Genomic DNA, 22,774 nt, shown 5'->3' with positions numbered 1-22,774 from the left:
AATCTTGGATGAAGGAACTGATGGATTAATGTTAATGGAGGACCAGAGAGGTGGATGTGGGAAAGGAAGAGTATGTGGTTGGAAAATTAACATTTCTCTTATTTTATATATTGATTTATGCTTTTTACTCACTATTAAAGTTTCACCTACAAATTCTGATTGAAAACAAAACAATAATTAAAATCATAAAATAATTTTCCTTTCTTTTTTCTTAAATATTGCTCCTGATCGCTGAACTCCGCTTTCATCTTAGCTGCCCCCCAACTGAGGTCCATCGACCTTCTGAAGTTTTTTCAGTGAGGAAGGAAATAATGAAACAAGAGAAAAACACACTGAGCTCCAGCAGTACTCTTTATTTATTGGAAACAATCAGATTTTACATAATTTATTCAGAAATATTGTTTAAATACTTTATTAACCAATAACTTTTATTTTTTAATTAATATATATAATTTAAATAACTTAAAATGTAATGCTGTGATCTATTTCAAATATGTTTAATCTTTAGAAGGAATCAACATTCAGTGTAGGAAGGTTTCTGCATCCCAACATAAATAAAGCGTGTCACTCGTCAGGGAGCCCCGCCCCCTGCTGGTCCAGCTGAGGGGAGGCAGTGGGAGGAGAGGGGGAGGGGGGCTCCTCTTCCTGCAGATCCAAAGAGTTCTCCTTGACCCTCCGGCTGACCCCGGGTCCCAGAGCCGGGCTCCTGAACCCAACGCTGTTCCGAGTGACGCCGAACGCCGGATCTCCACCGCCACGCCTGAGGACGCCCCACGCATCAGGAGGAAGAGAGAAGAAGAAGATGAAGCACAGAGAGATAGACCAAGGTTAAAGCCCCCCCCCACCCCCACCCATTAGAGAGAGAAGCTGAAGGAAATGAAGAGCTGCTGGTTTTCAGGACAGATCAGAAATATCTGAAGGAAGCAGAGGAGCAGCGAGAGGCAGAGAATCATCTGTTAGCTTCAGAGGAAAAAACTCAATAAGAGAAACTCTGGAAATTCAGCTTCAAAGGAGAATCCTAAAAAACTACAAGATATAAAAACACTGAAAAACTGCTGAAGCTTCGAAAACATCTTTAAATTCATCCTGGCTGCTGGTTTGGTCTCTGAGTGCAGCCACAGATTAAAGTTCTGTTTGGATTAAACCAATCCAGGGTTTAGGTCCCGCTGAAGTCAGCTGGATTATAAACGCCTCAGTTATCGTATTGAGGGAAGTTTGTTCCATTAAAAAAATGGAAATTAGAAAAACAAATTAATCCAAAACTGAAAAACCTTTAATCAAAGGTTTTAGTTGATAAGCTTTCTTCTCAGAGTTTTTAGTTTTTTTATTTCTTGTAACAGATTTTGTATTTTCTAATTTTATTTTATTCTGTTTTGTGAATTTACTCATTTCATTTTTTGTTTTCCAGATCACACTGTCTTCATGGAGGCGGCAGGATTTATTCATTTCTATAGGCTGCCTGGACGTTAAAATCATTTTGATTGGTCGAGAGCGAGCGTTTATATTTGGCTTAGGCCATTACTCACTATGTGTACTTGTGCGTTCTCGTAAAAAACGTCATCATCCTCAGCCCTAGTACCGTTCCAATTCACAAGAACAGCAGACCGAGAGCGGACAGTCCCAGGATGTTGTTCTGGCTCCTCCCTCTTTACCCAGCATGCATCAGAGCAGACTTCTCCGTTCTCCTGACTGACAGCTGTCGCAGCATGCAGAAGTTCAGATGTTGAGACAACTGTGGCAACCAGCGGAGCTCAGAGGCTAACTGCAGACGGGCTAACGTTAGCCCGTCTGCAGCAGCCAGAGCAGCCAGGGCTAACGTTAGCCCGTCTGCAGCAGCCAGAGCTAACGTTAGCCCGTCTGCAGCAGCCAGAGCAGCCAGGGCTAACGTTAGCCCGTCTGCAGCAGCCAGAGCTAACGTTAGCCCGTCTGCAGCAGCCAGAGCTAATGTTAGCCCGTCTGCAGCAGCCAGAGCTAATGTTAGCCCGTCTGCAGCAGCCAGAGCTAACGTTAGCCCGTCTGCAGCAGCCAGAGCAGCCAGAGCTAACGTCAGCCCGTCTGCAGCAGCCAGAGCAGCCAGAGCTAACGTTAGCCCGTCTGCAGCAGCCAGAGCAGCCAGAGCTAACGTTAGCCCGTCTGCAGCAGCCAGAGCAGCCAGAGCTAACGTTAGCCCGTCTGCTGCAGCCAGAGCAGCCAGAGCTAACGTTAGCCCGTCTGCAGCAGCCAGAGCAGCCAGAGCTAACGTTAGCCCGTCTGCAGCAGCCAGAGCTAACGTCAGCCCGTCTGCAGCAGCCAGAGCAGCCAGAGCTAACGTTAGCCCGTCTGCAGCAGCCAGAGCTAACGTCAGCCCGTCTGCAGCAGCCAGAGCAGCCAGAGCTAACGTTAGCCCGTCTGCAGCAGCCAGAGCTAACGTTAGCCCGTCTGCAGCAGCCAGAGCTAACGTCAGCCCGTCTGCAGCAGCCAGAGCAGCCAGAGCTAACGTTAGTCTGTCTGCAGCAGCCAGAGCAGCCAGAGCTAACGTTAGCCCGTCTGCAGCAGCCAGAGCAGCCAGAGCTAACGTTAGCCCGTCTGCAGCAGCCAGAGCAGCCAGAGCTAACGTTAGCCCATCTGCAGCAGCCAGAGCAGCCAGAGCTAACGTTAGCCCGTCTGCAGCAGCCAGAGCAGCCAGAGCTAACGTTAGCCCGTCTGCAGCAGCCAGAGCAGCCAGAGCTAACGTTAGCCCGTCTGCAGCAAAATTTTCATTTGATTTATGTTTATTTGACTGTGTTCATTATTATTCCCCCAATAAATGAAATAAAGTCCTAATTTATTATCATGTAGAGACTATTAATAACAGGAGGTGAAATGCAGCTCCAGACTAGCTGTGAATGTGGTGATGTCATCAGTACGCTGCTGTTCTAATTGACCCAGATCTATGCTGCTTTCTCCTGTTCTCCCAGAGTCCAGACTTTCCTGGGTTCTTCTTTTTAAGAACATAATTAGCGAGAACATGAGTCCGTATTCGCGTTCTAGTGAATGGAGAAATTGCCCAGAGTGATCTGTGAAAGAGGCATTGGACTGGCAGCCAGTACAGAATGGGAGTGGCTGAACGTCAGTGCGCCATCTACTGGCTGGGAGGAGTAAATCTTTAAGTTTTAATGTAAAGAAAATAAAGCAACGACAAAGACTAAGGGGGAACATTTCTCTGGTTTTTGTGGCGTTTAATAATCTAGAATCAACTTTCATTTTAGAAAATAATCTAAAAAACATTTTTTTATTTATAATTGTTTTTGTGCCTTTTATTTGAGCAGGTAAAGGAAAATGAAGAAAGACTGTCAGCGGGAATCAAACCGAGGACCTTCTTTCATCTCATGAATATAAATATGTAAACCATCCTGACCGCATGTGAGCTGCCTGGAGGTGTGCTTGGTTTCACCTCCTGGGTCACCCTGCCTGATCTTCACCTCAGTTTGCTCCTGAGGGACGACACCTCCCTGCTGAGGGCGTCGTTGGTCTCCGTGGCCTCGTCCAGCTCCCGCTGCAGCTTCCTGCGGGCCGCCGCCACGCGCTGCGCCTCCTCCTCCATCTCCTCCAGCTGATGCTTCAGCTGCTTCACTCGGACGTTGCTCTTCTCCATCTGCAGGAGAACCAATCGCTGTTAAGAGGAGACCCCACCTTTTATTGGGGCGTGGCCTCCGCTTGGTCGCCATGGTTACCTGCTCCTTGAACTGCTGCGCCTGCTTCCTCTCGTCCTCCATCTGGATGCTCAGATCCTTCAGCTTCTTCTCTTTCTGCCGCAGGTTCTTGCCGTTGGCCTGCCGCTCTCTGAAAGGTTCCACATGGTTTTTGGCTCCTCCCCTTTTTCGCTACCTTATCTGAGGTTTTTAGTCTGCGGCGTTACCTGCTCTCCGCCTCCAGCTGCTCCTCGGCCTCCCTCAGCTTGGCCTCCAAAGCGGCGACGCAGGACTTGAGCTTGGAGCGGCTCTGGCTCTCCACCTCCTGCACTTTGACCTTCAGCTCCCGGTTCTGTCTCTCCAGCTGCTGCCTGGACGCCTCCCTGCTCTGAGAGGAAGACCTCTCAGCCGCAAGCTCCGCCCCCAACTGCTCCACCTGTGAAGCCAAGCACGAGGCCGGTCAGCTGACGGCTGGGGTCCCTTCCACCCGCTTTGTCCCTGATATCCTGGGAACCTACGAGCTGCTGGCTCTTCCTCAGCCGCTCGTTGAACGTCTCCACGCTGGCCTGCTCCTCCTCCAGCTCCTCCTCCAGCTGACAGATCTTCGTCTCTAGACGGCGCTTTTCATCGGACTGGATCCACCTGGAAGGATCAGAGGTCGAACAACTTATCTTACACCTTGCATATTTACAGATGAGATTTTAATGGATCTGAAGCGTCTTTTAGCCTCGTTTTGGTTCATTCTGGTGAAGTTAGACCTGATCCAGCGAGGAAACCCCTCCTACTTCGTCCTCTCCTCCAGTTAGACAGAGGGGGAGGAGCCAGAGCTGCTGCTTCTGCACAGGGAGGGGCTTTTAGTGCTCCAATTAATGCTTTAAAAATATGCTACGGAAATATTCTCATACAAATTCATCCGAAGATCTAATTAAAAAGATCAAAATGAGGCAAACTCAAAGGTTCATAAAGCCGTTTTTCTAACTTTAAGCCTTACTGTGTCAGCATGTAAATAATAAAATAAATCAGATGTTAAATAAAACATCCTTAAAAACATAAAGAGGGGAAAAAAAATCAGATGAAAGATTCCAGTAAGCTCCGCATGGTTTTATTCTCTGAAGCATTATCTTAGACCTGGCCTCAACAAATCTATAGGACAAATTATCTGACCTAAAGTTCAGGCTCCGCCCAAACATTGAGGCCCCGCCCACATGCTTCACACACAAATGGAGTGAAATTGTTCCATTATCGTTGCAAAGAACATCTGTAAAGTTGTAGTGAAGTCATATTTAAATGTCAAAGCATTCTGACTTAAACATGTATATAAATGTTCTCTTTATCCGATTATATTCGCCCAAAATGTAGAAAATTTATATTTAAAAAAAAAAAAACAACCCTGTCTTAAAATCTGTGTTTTTCGTTATCTTCTGCAGGCCAGTTAGTTCTACGTCAGCCTGAACACCTAAATTCATCCAATCATATATCAAAGGTCATCTGTCAATCAAATTTTTTCGGTCATAGCATCTTGATTCATGTGTCGCAGCTAATATACGCAACAGTTGAAACCAGAATCCTTTCCTTTCCCATTGAGTTGCGTCCCAGTGTTCACGGGGATGGACGTCTGTGTCTTCAGCAGGCGTAGAGCTAACAGAACTGGCAGCGTTGCGAGGCAAGGGCTCAAACATGTACGGCTCTAAGTTGCTAACTGGTTAGCCACAACCAAACTTGCTTGCGAACCTTCCGCCACAACAATCCCGCCCCCTTGATAAACGTCCAATCACATTCACTTTATTCACTCGTGTAAAGTTGGGCACCACTCAGGAGAATTCGGAAATGCGACGGTTGGAACAGCTGCTTCCCTACGACTTTAATAAATTTAAATTTGAAAAACCGAAATAATCCAGAGATGAAAAATGTTTTAATCAATAAAAGGTTTGAAGACTAACTTCACTGTTTTCTAATTACTGCTGCCTTGAAGCAAGAAGGTTCCGGAGTCTTTCTACATTGAGTTAGCATGTTCTCCCTGAGCATGCCTGGGTTTTCTCCGGGTACTCCTGCTTCCTCCCACAGTCCAAAAACACGCCTGTTAGGTTCATTGGCTTCTCTAAATTCTCGCTAAGCCGGGCGTACGCTGTACGATTTTCTCAATCCTTGCACACAGCTAAAGCTCAAACTGTACAATGGAACCGCAGGGTTTAAAAGTTCACAGTTTGTTTCCACGCTGTGCGACCCGACGCTCTGATGCGATCTACCTGCTCACACTGTACGTCTAAAAACCAGGTGGGACTCAGCTCCGCAGTGAGATGGCGCTACTCGGACTCGTCTATTCGGAAGCCAAAACAGTAGCAGAGGAACATGAAGCTCACTAGAGTGAAACGCGCTGCCTTGGATATTTGGGCAATTTTATGCTGAAAGCCCTAAAAAGAAAAGGAGACGACGTATTTGGACAAAGACATGGCTGAGCTAACATGGCTGCTACGGTCTGTCAGTTTGACAGAAAGAACTCCATTTCACTCATTGCCCCCCCGCCATGATGCTGGGTTTTCCTCTGAGAGGAAGAAGAAGAAGAATCTTTGTTTGCACACTGAGCGATTTTTCCACGACCACCTTACGACGGCCGACTGAATTTCAAACATGTTTGATTTTCTCCCTACCTTAAGATTCCTGATGGGGAGGTGGTCGTTAGCGGCTAATCGCCCCTCCTTACCCCCTCTGTACACCACACCACGCACCATCAGAATCAAAGTCTGCCCGATTGAAAAATTCTTGCACGAGTGGAAAATCGGCCTGAAAAGAGCAAAAAATCGTACAGCGTTCGCCCGGCTTTAGGTGTGAGTGTTAATGGTCGTTTGTCCTTTTGTCTCTGTGTTTTCCTGCGATGGACTGGCGGCCTGTCCAGGTGGACAGCTGAAGATGGGCACCAGCCCCCCTCTGAACCCCAGCAGGGATAAGCGTAACAGAAAATGGATGAATGGATGATTTCAACATTTTTTGATCCTTTTTAACAGATTTTTTTCAAACTTTGTTTCTTTTGCTGGAGTTTAATGAGTTGCATTATTTTCATGCACTGCTGCTTTCGTTGGGGTTAAACTGGGAAGACTGGGATAATGTTGGAGGGAGCGTCTATATGCCATCTGGACAGGGAATGCCTCGCGTCCCAGCGGACGTAAACTGACCTTCCAGAGGAGTTGGACGCCAGTTCCTCGGACAGCTCGTCTCTCGTCGTCTCCGCCTGCTTCCGACCTCTCTCAGCAGCTGCCAACAGCTGGACGGATCAGAAAAGATCAGAAACCATTTAACATCTGTCACTGAAGCATCAAATATCTGGAACCCAGAGAGTCGGAATATTTCTGTCTGTGTTATTAGGGTCAAAGGTCGGCTCAGGCTGCAGGAATGAACGATAAGAGGTTATTTTCCTAATATGGTCAAAGGAAGCAGGCGGCAGCACCTCATGCAGCTGGAGGATCTCCGCCTCCATCATCTTGGATCTGCGCTCCGACTCCCTGGCGGAGGAGAGCACCTCCTTCTGAGCGGCACGGGAGTCGTCCAGCTCCCTCTGGAGGTCCTTCATCTGCCCCTGTCAGCACAGCGAGCAGCATCAGAACCAAACCACGCCTCTCCTTCCTACCAGAGAACATCCGTCTGAATGCACACCTGGACTTTGCGGAGCTGCTTCAGCGTCTCCTCACGCCCCCTGCTGGTGGCTTCCAGCTGGTCCTCCATGTCTTTCAGCTCCCCCTCCAGCTTCCTCTTAGCGCCGGACGCCTGACCTCGCTGCTTCCTCTCCTCCTCAAGCTCCGCCTCCAGATCTCGCACCTGATGAGGTCAATAAGGCATTTTAAATCTGCCTTTTTTCGTACGTCGAATTTTAAACTGAACTTTTTTACACATTGAATTCCTTTCACTGAATTTTTGGTCAGAAAAAAAGCAAGTTTGCCGCCGGCCGCTTCTTCCGGATCAAACCAAGAGCCTTGGCAGACGGGGGTGCTGCACTAGCTGTGATTGGCTCAGTTATTTCACCCAGTCCCATTAGATGAGAAACTCTGTCTGTCTATTAGCAGCTACCTGACGTTTTGTAATCACATCGATTTAACACGAAAATCTCCTCATTCAGCTTCATTCAGTCAGGAACAAAGCTCCGCCCAACTGCTGAGTCACATGACCAAATGAGCTCATTTCATTGGCTAGAAGCTGCTCGACTGCATCGAATGTAGATTGCTTTGGCCTGAGTTCACCAAAAGGTCGACACATTTGCAGCTGAAATTTTTAAAAGCTGATTTTTTTAACAGCTGATTTTTTTTGCAGATGAAAATTTTGCAGCTGAATTTTTTTTAAAGCTGATTTTTTTAACAGCTGAATTTTTGGCAGCTGATTTTTGTTTTGCAGCTGATTTTTTGGCAGCTGAATTTTTTTATAGCTGATTTTTCCAGCTTAATTTTTTCCAGCTGATTTTTTCCAGGTGATTTTTTTACAGCTGATTTTTTTTGCAGCTGATTTTTTGGCAGCTGATTTTTTTTATAGCTGATTTTTCCAGCTTAATTTTTTACCGCTGAATTTTTCCAGGTGATTTTTTTGCAGCTGATTTTTTTAAAGCAAATTTTTACTAGACATACATTCAGTGTAAGGAATTCAATGTGTAAAAAAAACTTAGTGTTTAACATTCAGTGTACAAAAAAAGGGCAGATTCCAATCAGACAAATGAAGTTACGGAAGAGGATTAGGGCCACTGAAAAAAAAAAAAAAAAAAGTAAACTGATTTTTACATTTTATTTCAGTTTAACATGGGAAAAAAGTCAGAATTCTGAGAAAAAAGTCAGAATTCTGAGAAAAAAAGTCAGAATTCTGAGATTAAAGTCAGAATTCTGACTTTTTTCCCATGTTAAACTGAAATAAAATGTAAAAATCTGTTTACTTTTTTTTTTCCAGTGGCCCTAATCCTCTTCCGTATGAAGTGAATCATCTGCTGTGCCTTGATTTTTTTATTTCTACCATTTTGAGCCCCATCAATAGCGCCCCCTGGAGAAAACCACTGCTTTCTACTTCTTGGAGCTGCACCTGTCTGAGGAGCTGCTTCCTCTTCTCCTCGCCCATCTCCTCGCGGGCCTGCAGCTCCCGCTCATGCTGCGCTCTCAGCGCCTGGCTGTTGACCTCCAGACGCAGCTTGGCGTCCTCCGCCACCTGCAGCTCGTCCTCCAGCTCCTCGATCTGCGTCCTCATCTCCTCCACGAAGGCCTCCAGGCCGCGCTTTGCCTTCTCCAGGTCGTGAACCTGACAGATCATCACAGGTCAGCTCCGCCTGTCTCCACTAACAGGACGTTTGGTGTTCAGGTGTCTGATTCTTACGCTCTTCCCCACGTCGTCTTTGGAGCTGATGAGATCCTCCATCTCAGCTCGGAGCGTCTTCATGGCCTTCTCGGCCTCCTCCAGCACCGCCTGCTTCTCCTCCAGCGCCCGGCTCAGAGCTAACACCCTGGTCTCCTTCTCCCTGACATCCGCCTCAGCTCGGTCCCGCTCCTCTGCGAACTTGGCCGACACGGCGCGCTCCTCAGCCAGCATCTGAGGATAAACAAGCAGTTATTTAACTTCACTGCAGCTCTGATCCCAGAGTGTTATATTAAGTTTAAAATTATTAAATTTCAGAAAATTAAACACATTTTAAAGAGGAAATGTGGGCTGTGAGGTTTTTTGAGAATTACATGAAATATTCTGAGTGATGTTTGCAGAATTTGCAATAAATAAAAAATTAAAAAAGCCAAGAAAAAGTTTAATTTTACTGAATTACATGAATAAGTAATTTTATTTATTTTCCCTTTTTATCAAATTAGAGCTGCGAAATTTCAGATTTTACATTTTATTACTGTTATTAGATGTGTTTTCTTTTCTCACAGATTGGTCTGAACTTGAGAAGGATTTCTGTCGCCCCCTGCTGGAGGACTTGCAGTATTACATGAAGTTCCTCCAGAGAGCAGAGATCAGACACATTTATTTTAATGTATTTCACTGTTTGTTTACCCCTTTATAGGACAAGTAAGCATTTTTAATCCCTTGTATACCCCTTACAAATGGAGTCCACCTCCATTTAAATACATTTTTGCCATCAAAATATCCATATTTTTTTAGAATGTCACAATAATAAGGTGTTGTCCTGGAATCGAGTAACACTTTTCACTTAAAATGTTGATTTCCGGTTTACCAGGAAAAAGATGCCAAGGGCCCGCCTTCCTCCTAAGAAAAGGTGGTAATCACCATAGCAACCAGTCATCTCCTATTTCCAGCCCGACCTGATCAAACTTCCTCTGCTTCTTCTCCAGGTTGGAGACCAGCTGCCGCTGGCTGTCCAGGTCCATGAGGACGTCCTCCAGCTCCTGCTGCAGCCGACTGCGGCTCTTCTCCAGCTTGTCGTAGGCCGCGGCCTTCTCCTCGTACTCGCTGTTGGCGGCGTCCAGGTCGCGCTGCAGCCGTTTCTTCCCCTCCTCCAGCATCTCCACCGTGGACGACATCTCGTCCAGCTTCTTCTTGTGGTCGGACAACTAGGAGGTAGGAGGACAAGGAGGAGCTCAGAAAGGTTTCAGATCTACTGCTGGTTTCATTAGGAAACGTTTTGATAAAACAGACCAGCAAAGGCAACATCACTGTCAACAAATCCTAGAAATGTGGCCTTAGACGTGTTTAAAGTCAAGTTTCCTGATTGTTAATCCTACAGTAGATAACAGAAATGTACCAACTTCTGGTAAAATCTCAGGTTTTATTAAACGGGACAAAAACGAGCCATGAGAAGAAGATTTAAAATGTTTTGTTTCTCTTTTATATGTCACATGCAAACTAAAAACTAGTTTAAAAAAATCAACATTGACATCTTACATCATATTTATGCTGCAGAAATATAACAAAGGTCAAACAAAGGACACTAAAGCTCTCAGAGGATGAGAGAACATGATGTAATCATTGCTTTGTTTGCTAAAGTGAGGTTTTCTAATAATATGAAACTAATCTGATTCATTTATTTTTAATCCTCCTCTCATGAAGAGGATGTTTGACGTCTTCTCAGACTCACTACGACGCTAAAGACAACCATCCTCCCCCTCAGTTCTCTAGGATGTTTCCAGCAAAGTAACCCATTATTATGATGCTGCCACCACCGTGTAGCTGTGGGGTTTTAGTGAAAATCAGCAAACGTTTGCTTCCTTCAGACTGTAACGGATCCCCCTCCATGTTTTAGGCTATGTTCACACTGCAGGCATTAATGCTCACTTCTGCGTGGTCGTTCATATTTCCTAATATATGCGATTGATTGTATGTGATCTCCTGTGTGATCTGCATTCACACAACTGATGTTTACAGTTGCCTTTTGTATCTATGCTTCTTTTTCTATGTCTGCTTCTGTCTCCTTGAACCCCAGTGGGCCTCAGCAGATGGCCGCTCACACTGAGCCTGGTTCTGCTGGAGGTTTCTTCCTGTTCAAAGGGAGTTTTTCCTCTCCACTGTCGCTACAAGCATGCTCAGTGTGAGGGATTGCTGAAGAGTCAATGAGTCGATGCAATCAGCTGGTTTTCCTTAGATAGAAAACTTTGAATCAATCTGACTGGATGATCTGGTGAACTGGAAATTGGCTCTATAGAAATAAACTGAATTGAAATAATTTAATGTTTCATCAATTTATGAAATATAAAAAACTAATTAGCCTTTGAATAATTTAATATACCATTTACATTATATTAATAGTTTTTGGTGTTTAATAAATTCATTTACATGGTACTGTCATTATTTCTCTCTGGTTCATGGAATCTGTGCATAAAACTCATCATGAAACTTTCTTGGAACAGACAGCTGTCGTTCTCAGTGAGAGGCAGCCAATCAGACGTCAGGGTTTCTATGAAATCGGTTCTAGTTCCGCCCACTAAGTTTGATTGTTAAAGTTCATAATTATATTTTTTAAGGAAAGCTCCTGCTGCAGCCATTTGTTGAAAGTTTCAGATTGAGCTGCTCTTTCTGGACATAATTAGGGACACAAATAAGAGACATGTCTGTTTGTCAGAATCCAGGATTAAATTTTTCAAAGTCAATCAGCAAGAGTTTAAAACAGTTAAGTTGTCAATCCTGAGTGTTAGAAAAATGTAAATGCTTTACTATATTTGCTCCGCATATCCATGTGGAAACCTTCCGTTGAAGTAATTTTGGGAAGGGGCGAAAATACTGGTTAGTTGATTGGCCTATGTTGGTGATAGACGGGCCAAATAAACCAATCAGATCAACGAAGCATATGACGTGCTAACAGAGCGACGACGAAGAGGAGCCAATTGATAGATCAAACTCTTGGTGAAACCAGTCGGGAGAAGAGCAAAAACATCTTTTCCTCTGAGAAAAGCCTCCAGAGCAGTGTTTTGCTCTTCTTTCAGTGAAGAAATACTCTGTAATTCCGATAAAACTTGCTCGATAGCCACGCTAACGCTAGTTTTATCGGCTGAAGCCGCCATGTTCTTTAGACTGAACCGTCGCGCTTCTCGTTGCGTCAACCCGCCTCAAAGCCAACGCTGATTGGACGTTCGTTTGGTGAACGGCTCCAAATTTTCTCCAGACTGATCTGCGAGTGAAACCTTGAAAGCTCGCGAGATCACGATGGTCTCACGAGGCTACTGTCTTCATGCTCCTGACCTGCATGTTGAGGCTGGAAAGCTGCCGTTCTACGACGCGTTTGGCCTCCGTCTCTTCCTCTAGCTGCTCCGTCAGGCTGTTCCTGTCCTCCTCCATCTGACGCAGACGCCCCGACACGTTCAGCTTCTGACGCGTCTCCTCCGATAGCAGCTCCTGGAGGAAAAGGACAGGTTGTGATCTGGGACCGTCGGAGCTTCAGTCAACAGGTGTGACTTTCACCTGTGCGTCCTGGAGCTGAGAGGACAGACTGGAGACGTCTTTACTCAGCTTGATGTTCTTCCCCTCCGCGTCGTTCAGCAGGCCAGTCACGCTCTCTAGCTCCATCTAACACAGCAGATCTTTGTGGGTTAGTTTCACTTTTTCTACATTAAGAAGATCTGTTTGGTTAAATTAAACGTCTTAGGATCAACCATAGCTCATCGACGTCATATGCATGTCATGAGGTTTTTAACTCACGTTTAACTTTGTCACTCGCTCTCCGAGCTCATTTCTCTGCCGTTCGCTTTCGTTAAATCTGGAGTTTAGGTCAGTCAGCTGAGCTTCCACCTTCTTCTTCTTGTGCTCTACATCTTGTTTGGAGCTGGCGAGGGATCTGAGCTCAGCGCTTAGGTCTGCACTTTCCTTCTCCAGGGCTTGTTTAGCTTTCTCCAGACTGGCTCTCACCTGGAGGGAATCAGATGAACAGGGATCAGTGAGATGTTAGGTAAAGCTAAAGTTTATCGTGGTGAATTGAACCGACCTTTTTGGCCTGCTCCAGCTGCTCCGCCAGCTCCTCAACAGCCTGGCTGTGTTTCCCTCGGAGCTCCTGGATCTGGGCTTCGTGGCTCCGCCCCTCATCTTCCATGGCTTTCTTTAGCATGGCTACCTCCTGCTCTCGTTTGGCTCTATCAATGAGCGAGAAGAATAAAAGAAATAAAACCTCAGCTGTTTGTTCGCCCGGATAAAGCTTTACGCAGATGATATCACGTTTTATTGTTGGATATTTTTATCCAACATAATATTTCTTTGAAATCAAACTCATTGATAGAAGGTTGGTGAGTGTGGTGGATCGTTACAGGTGTGATACAGACCGTAGCTCCTGCTGAGCAGCGGTGGTATCTAAACTGTCCTCCAGCTCAGAGCGCAGCGCGTTTAGCTCCTCGCCAAGGTCCCGTCGGGCCGCCTCAGCCTTCCCCCGCGCCGTCCTCTCCGCCTCCAGGTCCTCCTGTACTTCCGAAAGCAGCGATTCCAACTCGCGAATCTTCTTGACCGCCGTTGCACGCTGAGTGCTCTCCTCTTCCAAACTACAGACCCAGAAATGAATGCTTAGGAAGCGATTAGGACTGAGCACATTTTGGCTCCTTGGAGGATTGTGTGTATTTTCATCTCACCGGGTCTGTGTAGCCTGCAGCTCTTCTTCTTTGGCGGCTAATTGGGCTCGCAGCTCGGCTAGCTGGGCCTGCAGGTCGGCGTATTGCTCCTGTAGGTCGGCCAGCTCTGCATCGACCTTCTTCTTTGCCTTTTCCACGTCCTGACGAGACTTCTCCTCCTTCTTCATGCGAACTAAATACATTCAGAAAAAGATGCTAATTATGCGAATAACTATTTCTAAATTATTGCTTTCTTGTTACAGTGTGTGGCACAATTATTTTTGAATACCAACTTTTTTATTGAATCATTTTTCGACAGTAGTCGAAAAAAAACATGCGGCAAAGGACCACAGGTCGGATTTGAACCCGGGTCGGCGACCCACTGCTCCACCTGCACGCCCTGAACTAGATATTTCTGAAGGAAATATCTAGTTCAGGGCCCATAATTATTTCTGATCGTTATTCGCTGCCATAAAGTCTCCCAAAGACTCACCTTCCAGGTCGGAGATCATCGACTCATACTTGGCCTTCAGTTTGCCCAGATTCTTTGACTTCTCCTCCTCTTCAGCCAGGTTGGAGCTCATATCAGCCAAACGCTCCTCCAGAAGCTTCCGCTCCTGACAGCAGAGACGGACGGTCAGCAGGAGGCGCAGCTGGAACATCCTGGAACAGGAGGAGCTCTTACCTTCTGCAGCTTGTTGTTCTGATCCTCCATCAGCATCATGTCCTCCTCCATTTTCTTCACCTTCCCCTCCACAGCCGTTTTCTCCAGCTGGAGCTTCTGCCGAGCGTCCTCCTCCAGCGAGATGTGGGCCTCCATCAGCTGCAGGACACAGGATCAGACACCAGCAGACCCTTAATGCAGGAATTCTTACGCAGTTGTTTAAAAAATATATATTTCTCTCATGTTTTAGTCAGATATTAGATTAAATAGAGGTTAATCATTTTAAAATTGCAACTTAAGGTTTTAAGTTTGAAGTTTATTAGGGAAAAAACTCAACTCAGTGTGTTGTCCATTATGAATTTCCTTGTGATTAACTCCAAAAAAAGAAAATTTAAATCAATCCACTCGCCTTCCTCTGGCAGTAAACCGGCCCTCACAGGTTAAATGATGTCTAACCTGTAGCTGCTGCTCCATGTCCTTCTTCTCCTGCTGCAGGGAGATGCTGCGCTCCTCCTCCTCCTCCAGACGCGCCTCCATCTCGTGCAGCACCTCCTCCAGCTCCTGCTTCTTGGCCTCCAGGCGTACCCTCATCTCCTCGGCCTCGGCGTACAGCTCGGCCTCGGCCTGAAGCTTCAGCTCCAGCTGCGCCCGCTCCTCGGCCAGCTGCAGGCAGAGGCATCCCTTTTATAGCCTCTGATTGGCTCAGCCAGACGCTGCGTTTGACTCACCTGTGTGTGTTTCTGGCTGATTTCCTTCAGTTCAGCTTCAGTCTTAGCCGCAACCTCTCTCACCGCCTTCAGCTCTTCCTCCTTTTGACCCATTTCCTCCTCCTGCCTGGTCACCTGCAGCAGAGGCTTCACCTGGTTCACAAACAGACATGAAAATTAAACTTGGGTGGAGCGAACGTAAAGGTTCGACTCTGTAGAGAGTCTAAGTCCAGCGTGGAGCTGTTTGATCAGAGGAGAACCTTGGTGAAGAGCCTCCACCACTGCCAGTTCTTCAGTTTGAGGTAACAGGCACAGTTCCTCTGGAGGACCTTCATGGCAGTCAGCTGCTGCTGGCGTTTACTAAACGCTCTGCAGAGAACCAGCACCACACGTTACTTTCTGGATGGATCTGGGACGCCCAAACCCTGAAGAGTCCCTCTTACTTGCGTCCCAAAAAGCCTCGTGCTCGTGCCTGGAAGGCGATGATGACGACGGTCAGTTTGAGGTCCCGTTCCTCCTCCAGCTGAGCCAGAACTCCGGTCCTGAAGAACATCTTACTCTGACCGATTCGGTACAGGTTTGGGTCCAGATCCAAATGCTTCACCTGAGGACCGAAGCATAACTGAATCTATTCTTTGCTTTTCATGTCGGCGGCTTTTAGGAAAAGACTCACCATCAGACAGCACGCCTGCTTTCCATCCATGAAGCCTTTAGGGATGGCGTTGGCGGCAAGAATCTCATACCTGCAGACAGGATGAGAAGGTCGGCTCATTTTCAACCCTGGGGTGCAGCTCTTCAGTAAAAGCTTTTAAACCTTTACTATGGCTGCACGACATGGGAATTCTGGTATATAGGTGCCAAAAAAGGGGAGAAAGGAGAAGGGGGGATCTAATAAAATAATAATACAGAGAAAACATGTTAAATGGTTCAATCCACCGACTCTTTGGAACCAAGGTCATTTATCCCATTAGAAACTTTCCCATCTCCATTTAATTCATTTATTTAATAAAGTTGTTTTCTTTCCTTTTACCATTTTATTTCTGTAGCTAAAACTAGATTTCAAATACATTTTTTTATTTCTCTTATTAACCCTTTAAAGCTACAGTGTGTAATAATTACAGGGATATAAAGTCAGAAATTGAATATATTATACATAACTATGTTATTTATCATCACCTATGAGCTCAGCCTTTTAACCATAACATTTGCGTTGCCTTAGAATTCGTTATTTATAATTATATAGGAGCGGGTCTCGCAGCCATGGAGGCTGACATCTTTGCGCTACGGCAGCGCAGAGGCAACAAACTAGCGATTGCGAGATCTCCCATGACGCTCAAAAATAACTACGGCAAGTTGAGAGAGATGAACTGAGACGGTGTAGGTACCAGATTGACTCGGGCTGCCAGATTGACTCGGGGGCCTGCGCCTTTTGATGACGTCACAATACATAATTGTTTTAACGTTTGCACAATTGCGCAAAACATTTTGATTGGTCTGGACAGCTTACTAAAGTAATTATAGCGGGGTGTAGGTTTTATTCGAAAGCGGGATTGCTGTTTGTAAACGGACAATTTTACGAAGACATTCTCCATGGTCCCTGCGCCTTCTGATGACGTCACCGAATTCGCCATGGGCCTTGCGCCTCCCGATGACGTGACATTATGGCAATGCCACTCAAACAAACTACATTGAGCCCGCGGTCTGCATTTGTAACGAGAATAAATTCAGGAGAATGAAGCTAAAGGGATACAAAAAATAAACTTGTAATATTACAAAACCAAAAATACTACGAATACAAAGTATATTCAGAGATTAAAGTCCCTCTGATACTGTTTAAGTGACTGAGAAACTGCAGATTTGCCACATTTAAGATGGCGGACGCTCTGACGCATCTCAAAAGGCGCAGGCCCCCGAGTCAATCTGGCAGCCCGAGTCAATCTGGTACCTACAACGGTACTGAACAGTAGATGGCAGTATTATGCCTGAGAAGCGTTTAGTCTGCCTGAAACCAAAGAAGAAGAAGAAGCAGGTATACTGCGCCTCGGTAACAAGAAAGGTGAACAAGGCGGCAGGCGTGAGTGACTTTGCAAACTGTTTGGCCAAACATCAGACGAATGGAGGATCATGCCGACTCTGTATCACAACGAAAAGCGGCGGACACCGAACCCCCGTCATCTAAGAAGCGGAAACACGACGAGAATAAACGCAAGCGTGACAAAAAACGCGGATCAACATTGGCACGGCATTTACACGATGGAAGTCACTGATGGAGGAAAAAGGTTTTCAAAGTGACGCTCAAGTCGCCAGTTTTCTGTTGGACAGGTAATTAATCCTACACACACAATTGTCTTTTTATACACGTAATACCCCACCCCCACATCCCGTTTCAACCAAACTATTGTCAAGATGTCTGGTAGCATTACCTAGATAAGGCCACAGCTTCATAAAATTACCACAGCTGATAGTGGCGTGTGTGAGTGTGAGAGAGACAGATATATGAAGCTGCATATTAGCGAGCTACGGATATATACCTCGGTTACTTCTCTCCGGCTCCTTTGGAGATCTTCAAGCCTTTCCTCCACTGCTGTAGGCACCTCTCCCTCGGCTGGCCCTAGCTGCACGCTCACCCCGGCCTCTCTGCCCTCTTCCTCTCCCTCTTCCTTGCCTTGTAACCCCCGTGCCACAAACAAGACTTAGACTCTGTAAACGGGGAATATATATTCTACCAGCGAACACAATCTCGCTGTTAAACTAATGACTACAATTACTTCGTCTGTTTATATCACCATGCAAAGCAGCTCACCAAAACGTCACAACGATGTAGAAAAAATAACGGGTATATTTATTATCTAAAGTCTACATGAAATCTATACCCTACACAGACTAATGAAATACTATCTGTAAAATTATCTATGTAAACAAACCTCATCACTTGAGAAAGTAGGTGATGCGGACGTCGTGGAAGACATTTTGTCCCGTAACGCTCGCCGTACAGTTGGGGGGGAGAAGCGGTGGGGGGGGGGATGTTCATGTTGCTGCAGTCTGCAGTCTGAGCGCTAGATGTCGCTGAAAATTACACACTGTAGCTTTAAAGCCCGATCCAAGAATAAAACAAAACAGAAAATAACTTTTTTTTGGTTTGAAGTCCTTATTTGGCCTTTTAACAAAATATGTAAAAAGAAAAAACAGAAAAATATATTTTTGATATTAATAATTTATTTCTATGCGATAAGTCAAGATTATTTTTTGTGTAGTCTTCTACTGGCTGTTATCAGGTATATCTGATTGTGAACAATAGGATTTTGAGCAAAGTTTTTACCATTAAATTATGCAAAAGGTGTCAGAAGCAAAACATTTCAGAAACCGTATGTATCAAATACGATACATTTGGCATTACATGGTTAAAGGTGTAGTGGAGGACGTTCTTTTTCCGGATGGTAAATAATCTAAATAAGTGGTCCTCCTAATATGTTTACGTAAGGCCGTCCTACGTGAGTCTGACATAGTGGATAAATTGCAAATCTTCTCTTGGAAAATAAGCTTTTACGAGCGATGCTAACAGCAACTAGGAGAAATAGGCTCGTGCACTTTCTTGCATGCATTTAATAAGCGTTCTCTATCCGGAGCGGGTCTTTTCAAAAATTTGGGAAAATTCTCCACTATACCTTTAAGTTAAAGATTTGTTCTCACCTGATTTCCATATAAAATGTCTGGTAATAGTGTCACCTTTGGACAGCTGCTGCTACTCACGCTAGGAGGGAGATGCTATTCTATAGCTGCTACGGATGTCAACTGTCAGACGGTGGTCCGTAAAAATTAAAAAAATATCCACTGGACTTGGTTTCCAAGATTTGAAGACGTTTTCAAATCTTGGAAACCAAGTCCAGTGGATATTTTTTTATTTTTAAGGAATGACTATGACCTGAATGACTGAGAATCTTCATCAGCATGTCAGACGGTGTGTTCTAAAGGGGGAACTGTCCAGTGTCCTGATTGCTGCACTGACCACATTGATGGCCAATCGTACTCTGAACCAGGAGATCTCAACTGGATCAGATAAAAACCTTTTATTCTCATCAGGGGGATTTAACTGTTTAGCTTTTTAAATCAGCAATGAAAAAAAAGCATTTCTAGGAATTTATGATGTAAAATTTTCAAGTACTTGTCTATATATACTGTTATCAACGTGCTGGTGAAGATTCCCAGTCATCCAGGTCAGAATCATTCCAGAAAAAGTAAAAAAAAACAATCCACTGGACTTTTTCCCCCAAGTTTAAAGACGTTTCTCTTCCATCCAGGAAGCCTTTTCAATTTAAAATGTCAGAAATAGCGTTTAGTTCCAGGTTTTATCCAGCAGCCCAACAAAGCCTGGTTTTAGTTTAGAAAACATGCGAATTGAAACAGACGAACGGGTCCCTCCCTCTGGAATGGGGGTCGTTTGGCTTATTTGTTAGCCTGTAATATCAGAAACCTGTCTATGTCTTTAAAAGGTTGTTTAGTTTCTCTAATATAAAGATCAGAACATTCCTCACTGCATTGAACTGCAGACAGTTATCAACTATTATACAAATATAGCTCAATATTTTTGGACTATATGGTTGTCAGCGTATCACTACCCTCCAGTAGTGAAACAGAGAATCTTCTGATCCATCTTCACTAAGCAACTCATATGATAATATTTATAACTATGTATTGTTTACTAAGCTATTATTTTAAATAAAACAAAACATTCCATGTTTTTGCAAATTCAAAGCAGAGAAATGTGCTGCTGGAAGCAGAACTCGGATCATATTTCCAGGACAGATCTGCTACAGACGACAGAAAGGATGTAAAGATGTTTGTTTTCTCAGCAAAGTTATTATTAATATTTCACACAATGCAGTTTATTATGCATGTTATAATTATTGATAGAAATCCGTAATTTCTGTATTTTTTCATAAATCGCCGTCATCGATGAGCCAGAAATGAGCCGATCGTGCTGCCAGTACAGATCTGATAGTGAAGGGCAGCAATGTGTGGCGTTAGCAAAGCTGGCTAATGCTAGTACCACGGCTGAGATGATTAATCTGATTAATCGTTTAAAAAAATAATCGGCGACTAATTTAATAATTGATTTATTGTTGATTGGAGTATAGAGACTCAACAACATGCTTTTAGCTGACAAAGCAACCCACTTATAGCGGTAATTATATCAGAATTGTAAATAGAAATATGTAAACATTTTGCATTTAAGATGAAAACCATTTCATCTGTCAATACGCTCTATCCAGAACTCCTCATGTGGGAAAAGTTTTAGTTTCACCTAATTTAATTTTGTAAAATCTTCTTTAAGGAAAGTTTTTCTATCCGACTATTAGTAGATTAAATGAAAAAATAATCGATAGATTAAATCGATTTGCAAAATAATCGTTAGTTGCAGCCCTAGCTAGCACCCGTCCACCTTTTTGACTTCTAACACTTAAAAGATATCAGCTAGATTTCACACTCCAGATGGTTCTGAAGGTTTTAACTGATTTCCAGGTGATGAAACCTTCCGGTAAAAAGCTCCTTACCTCTGTCTAAACTCCTGGAAAACGATGCGGTTCGGAAACCCCTGCCTGCAGATCCGAATGCCTTCCAGGACCCCGTTACACCTGAGCTGCTCCAGCACCAGGTGGGCGTCCATCTTCCCCGCCTGCAGAAGGAAGTGAGAGTAAAAATCAAACAGGAAGTGCCTCCTGTCAGCAGCCAGGGGGCAGATCTAACCGCGGCTCACCCTTTTCTCGTGGTTGGGGATGATGCAGCGGACGAAGTTGGGCTGCGTGTTGTGCAGCGTGGTCATCAGTTTGCCCAGCGACTCCTTGTAGAGCTGACCCACCGTGCGAAACATCCCCTTCTTGGACTTGGTGGGCACCGAACTCTCCGACATCTTGGTGAGGGTATCCAGGCCCACCACTCGATCCACTGAAAGGAAGACGTACCATGCTGTAACCATGGTAACAGGCAGCTTATGTGTGAGTGTAGGTGTCATGGGACCAACCGTCTTTCCACAGGTCCTGGATGAAGTTGCTGGAGGAGTTGTTGAGCAGCGCCGTCACGTTGTCGTTCAGAGGATCCATGTTCTTAGTCAGCCAGCTGGCGGCGTTATAATCCACCTGCAGACAGGAAGCAGAAGCTCTGCAGGTCAAAGGGGAAACTCTAAAGGGGTTGACGTTAAGGATTTTTACCACTTGCCCAAAGGGCAAGTGACTTTCACATTTCATTTGCCCGGAAACAATTTTTACTTGCCCATTATAATGTTTGATAAATATAGTTCCTAATATTCATTTTTGTATATATATCAATGAAAGATGTTTGTTTTTTAAATGTTTTTTGTAATTCAGTATTTTTTAAGTTTCCAGGTTCCTGGTGTGTATCTGCATGCGTCAGATAATGAACTCAAGCCTACATTACCGTGTTAACATGCTTTTCAATCCTTCCTTCACATTCTTTTCAAACTAAACTTTGCTTTAAACTGTTGTGTGCTTGGAAAAATATAAATTGTAATGTTAAAAACAATTAATCACAAGACAGAAATCAATGTCACAAATGAATAACTTTTATTTTAGAGTCACCGTATGTTTATACAAGATAATACTATTAATATAATGTGACTTTTCTAGAGAATCATTATACATAGTTATTTTATTCAGGGTTTCCACAGTCTGACATCATTTCAGAATTCCCTGACTTTTAACGACTCAGGATCAGTTCTCCCTGACAAAATAAATGCAGCCGTTTGTCGTTTTGGTAACTGCATCAAAATTACCGCCAGGTGGACAAAAATCACGCCATCTGGCGGAAAATCACGCGCCTTTTTCAAATCACGCGAGAATGTGTACAAAACAACAAAAATGGCGCCGGCAACGCTTTTGGGTCGTTTTCATCGAATGTTGGTGATTTTAAAGTAATTTTGAGTGATAAATAATTTGTACTCTCTCAACAATAAAAACTACTTTCCCTGCTCTACTTTAGAGACACAGCTACTGGTAGATACTGGAGATTCCTGTGGGTTCTGGCTGAAAGCGACAAGCTGTTACATAAATCTTCAAGCGTTATTGGTCGGGGTTAATCTGCTCAGCTGACAGAGGAGGATGTTTTACATATACAGTGATATATCTGTGGTCACGGTTTTCGGTTCGGTTCGGTTCGATACATGTTGATTGTTACACTGAAATCCCATAAAAATTTATGAAATTAATGAAAAAATCCCCCAAAAAAGAATGGATTGTAATTATTTTAAATGATCCGCGGAAACCCTGGATCATTTCCGTATGTTTTGCTGCTTTGAATTTAATCATCTGGCGCATGCCCTCTACCATCTCCAAGGAACTCAGAGCGGAGCGGACGGGAGCCACAGTGGAGGCTGTAGGCTTTGCTTTGAGCAGCCGGTCTGGAGCGCAGCGGGGCGGAGCGCTGACGGAGTATGAGGGATTTCAGGGTTAGCATGACATGTTGGTCGTGTTGCTGTTAGCATAAACAAAACGTGTTGCACAATGCTTGCACGCTGTTGCACTTTTATCCACATCTTTCTTTCCTCCGTCATCGTAGGTCACTCTAAATGCAAAGTGGTCCCATACAGCAGACCTATAAAGTGCTGCTGGCGCGTCTTCCAACTCCTGTTCTTTCCCACTCGCCATACCCACACAATTCTCCACAACAACTGATTTTTTCTGCTACACCCGGCTACGCTGCTTCGCTTCTTCTTCTTCTTGTTTACTACTGGTGGTTGGCTTTGGT

The 22,774-nt window shown here is 44.7% G+C and overlaps 1 protein-coding gene across 1 annotated transcript in view; it reads right to left on the bottom strand.

The window, feature by feature from the left end:
* Positions 1-338: 338 nt before the first annotated feature.
* LOC119796881 (myosin-11-like) overlaps positions 339-22,774 on the bottom strand; it is a 51,301-nt gene continuing 28,865 nt past the window's right edge. Inside the window, exons 19-45 of the mRNA XM_038305646.1 lie at positions 21,036-21,150; positions 20,772-20,959; positions 20,569-20,690; positions 15,690-15,759; positions 15,460-15,620; positions 15,277-15,385; positions 15,038-15,169; positions 14,766-14,972; positions 14,331-14,468; positions 14,139-14,262; positions 13,667-13,838; positions 13,367-13,579; positions 13,036-13,180; positions 12,753-12,959; positions 12,516-12,620; positions 12,297-12,449; positions 9,926-10,174; positions 8,988-9,200; positions 8,700-8,912; positions 7,299-7,460; positions 7,093-7,221; positions 6,821-6,909; positions 4,169-4,292; positions 3,878-4,086; positions 3,693-3,801; positions 3,441-3,613; positions 339-760 (exon numbers count right to left, since the gene is read on the bottom strand). Coding sequence (XP_038161574.1) covers positions 565-760; positions 3,441-3,613; positions 3,693-3,801; positions 3,878-4,086; positions 4,169-4,292; positions 6,821-6,909; positions 7,093-7,221; positions 7,299-7,460; positions 8,700-8,912; positions 8,988-9,200; positions 9,926-10,174; positions 12,297-12,449; positions 12,516-12,620; positions 12,753-12,959; positions 13,036-13,180; positions 13,367-13,579; positions 13,667-13,838; positions 14,139-14,262; positions 14,331-14,468; positions 14,766-14,972; positions 15,038-15,169; positions 15,277-15,385; positions 15,460-15,620; positions 15,690-15,759; positions 20,569-20,690; positions 20,772-20,959; positions 21,036-21,150 — 4,227 coding nt within the window. The 3' untranslated portion in view covers positions 339-564. The remainder of the gene's footprint in view (positions 761-3,440; positions 3,614-3,692; positions 3,802-3,877; positions 4,087-4,168; positions 4,293-6,820; positions 6,910-7,092; positions 7,222-7,298; positions 7,461-8,699; positions 8,913-8,987; positions 9,201-9,925; positions 10,175-12,296; positions 12,450-12,515; positions 12,621-12,752; positions 12,960-13,035; positions 13,181-13,366; positions 13,580-13,666; positions 13,839-14,138; positions 14,263-14,330; positions 14,469-14,765; positions 14,973-15,037; positions 15,170-15,276; positions 15,386-15,459; positions 15,621-15,689; positions 15,760-20,568; positions 20,691-20,771; positions 20,960-21,035; positions 21,151-22,774) is intronic.

This window comes from Cyprinodon tularosa, unplaced genomic scaffold, assembly GCF_016077235.1.
Source record: "Cyprinodon tularosa strain WSP-4 unplaced genomic scaffold, ASM1607723v1 ctg560, whole genome shotgun sequence".
NCBI classification, from domain to species: Eukaryota; Metazoa; Chordata; class Actinopteri; order Cyprinodontiformes; family Cyprinodontidae; genus Cyprinodon; species Cyprinodon tularosa.
This window is presented reverse-complemented; position numbering and strand designations above follow the sequence as displayed.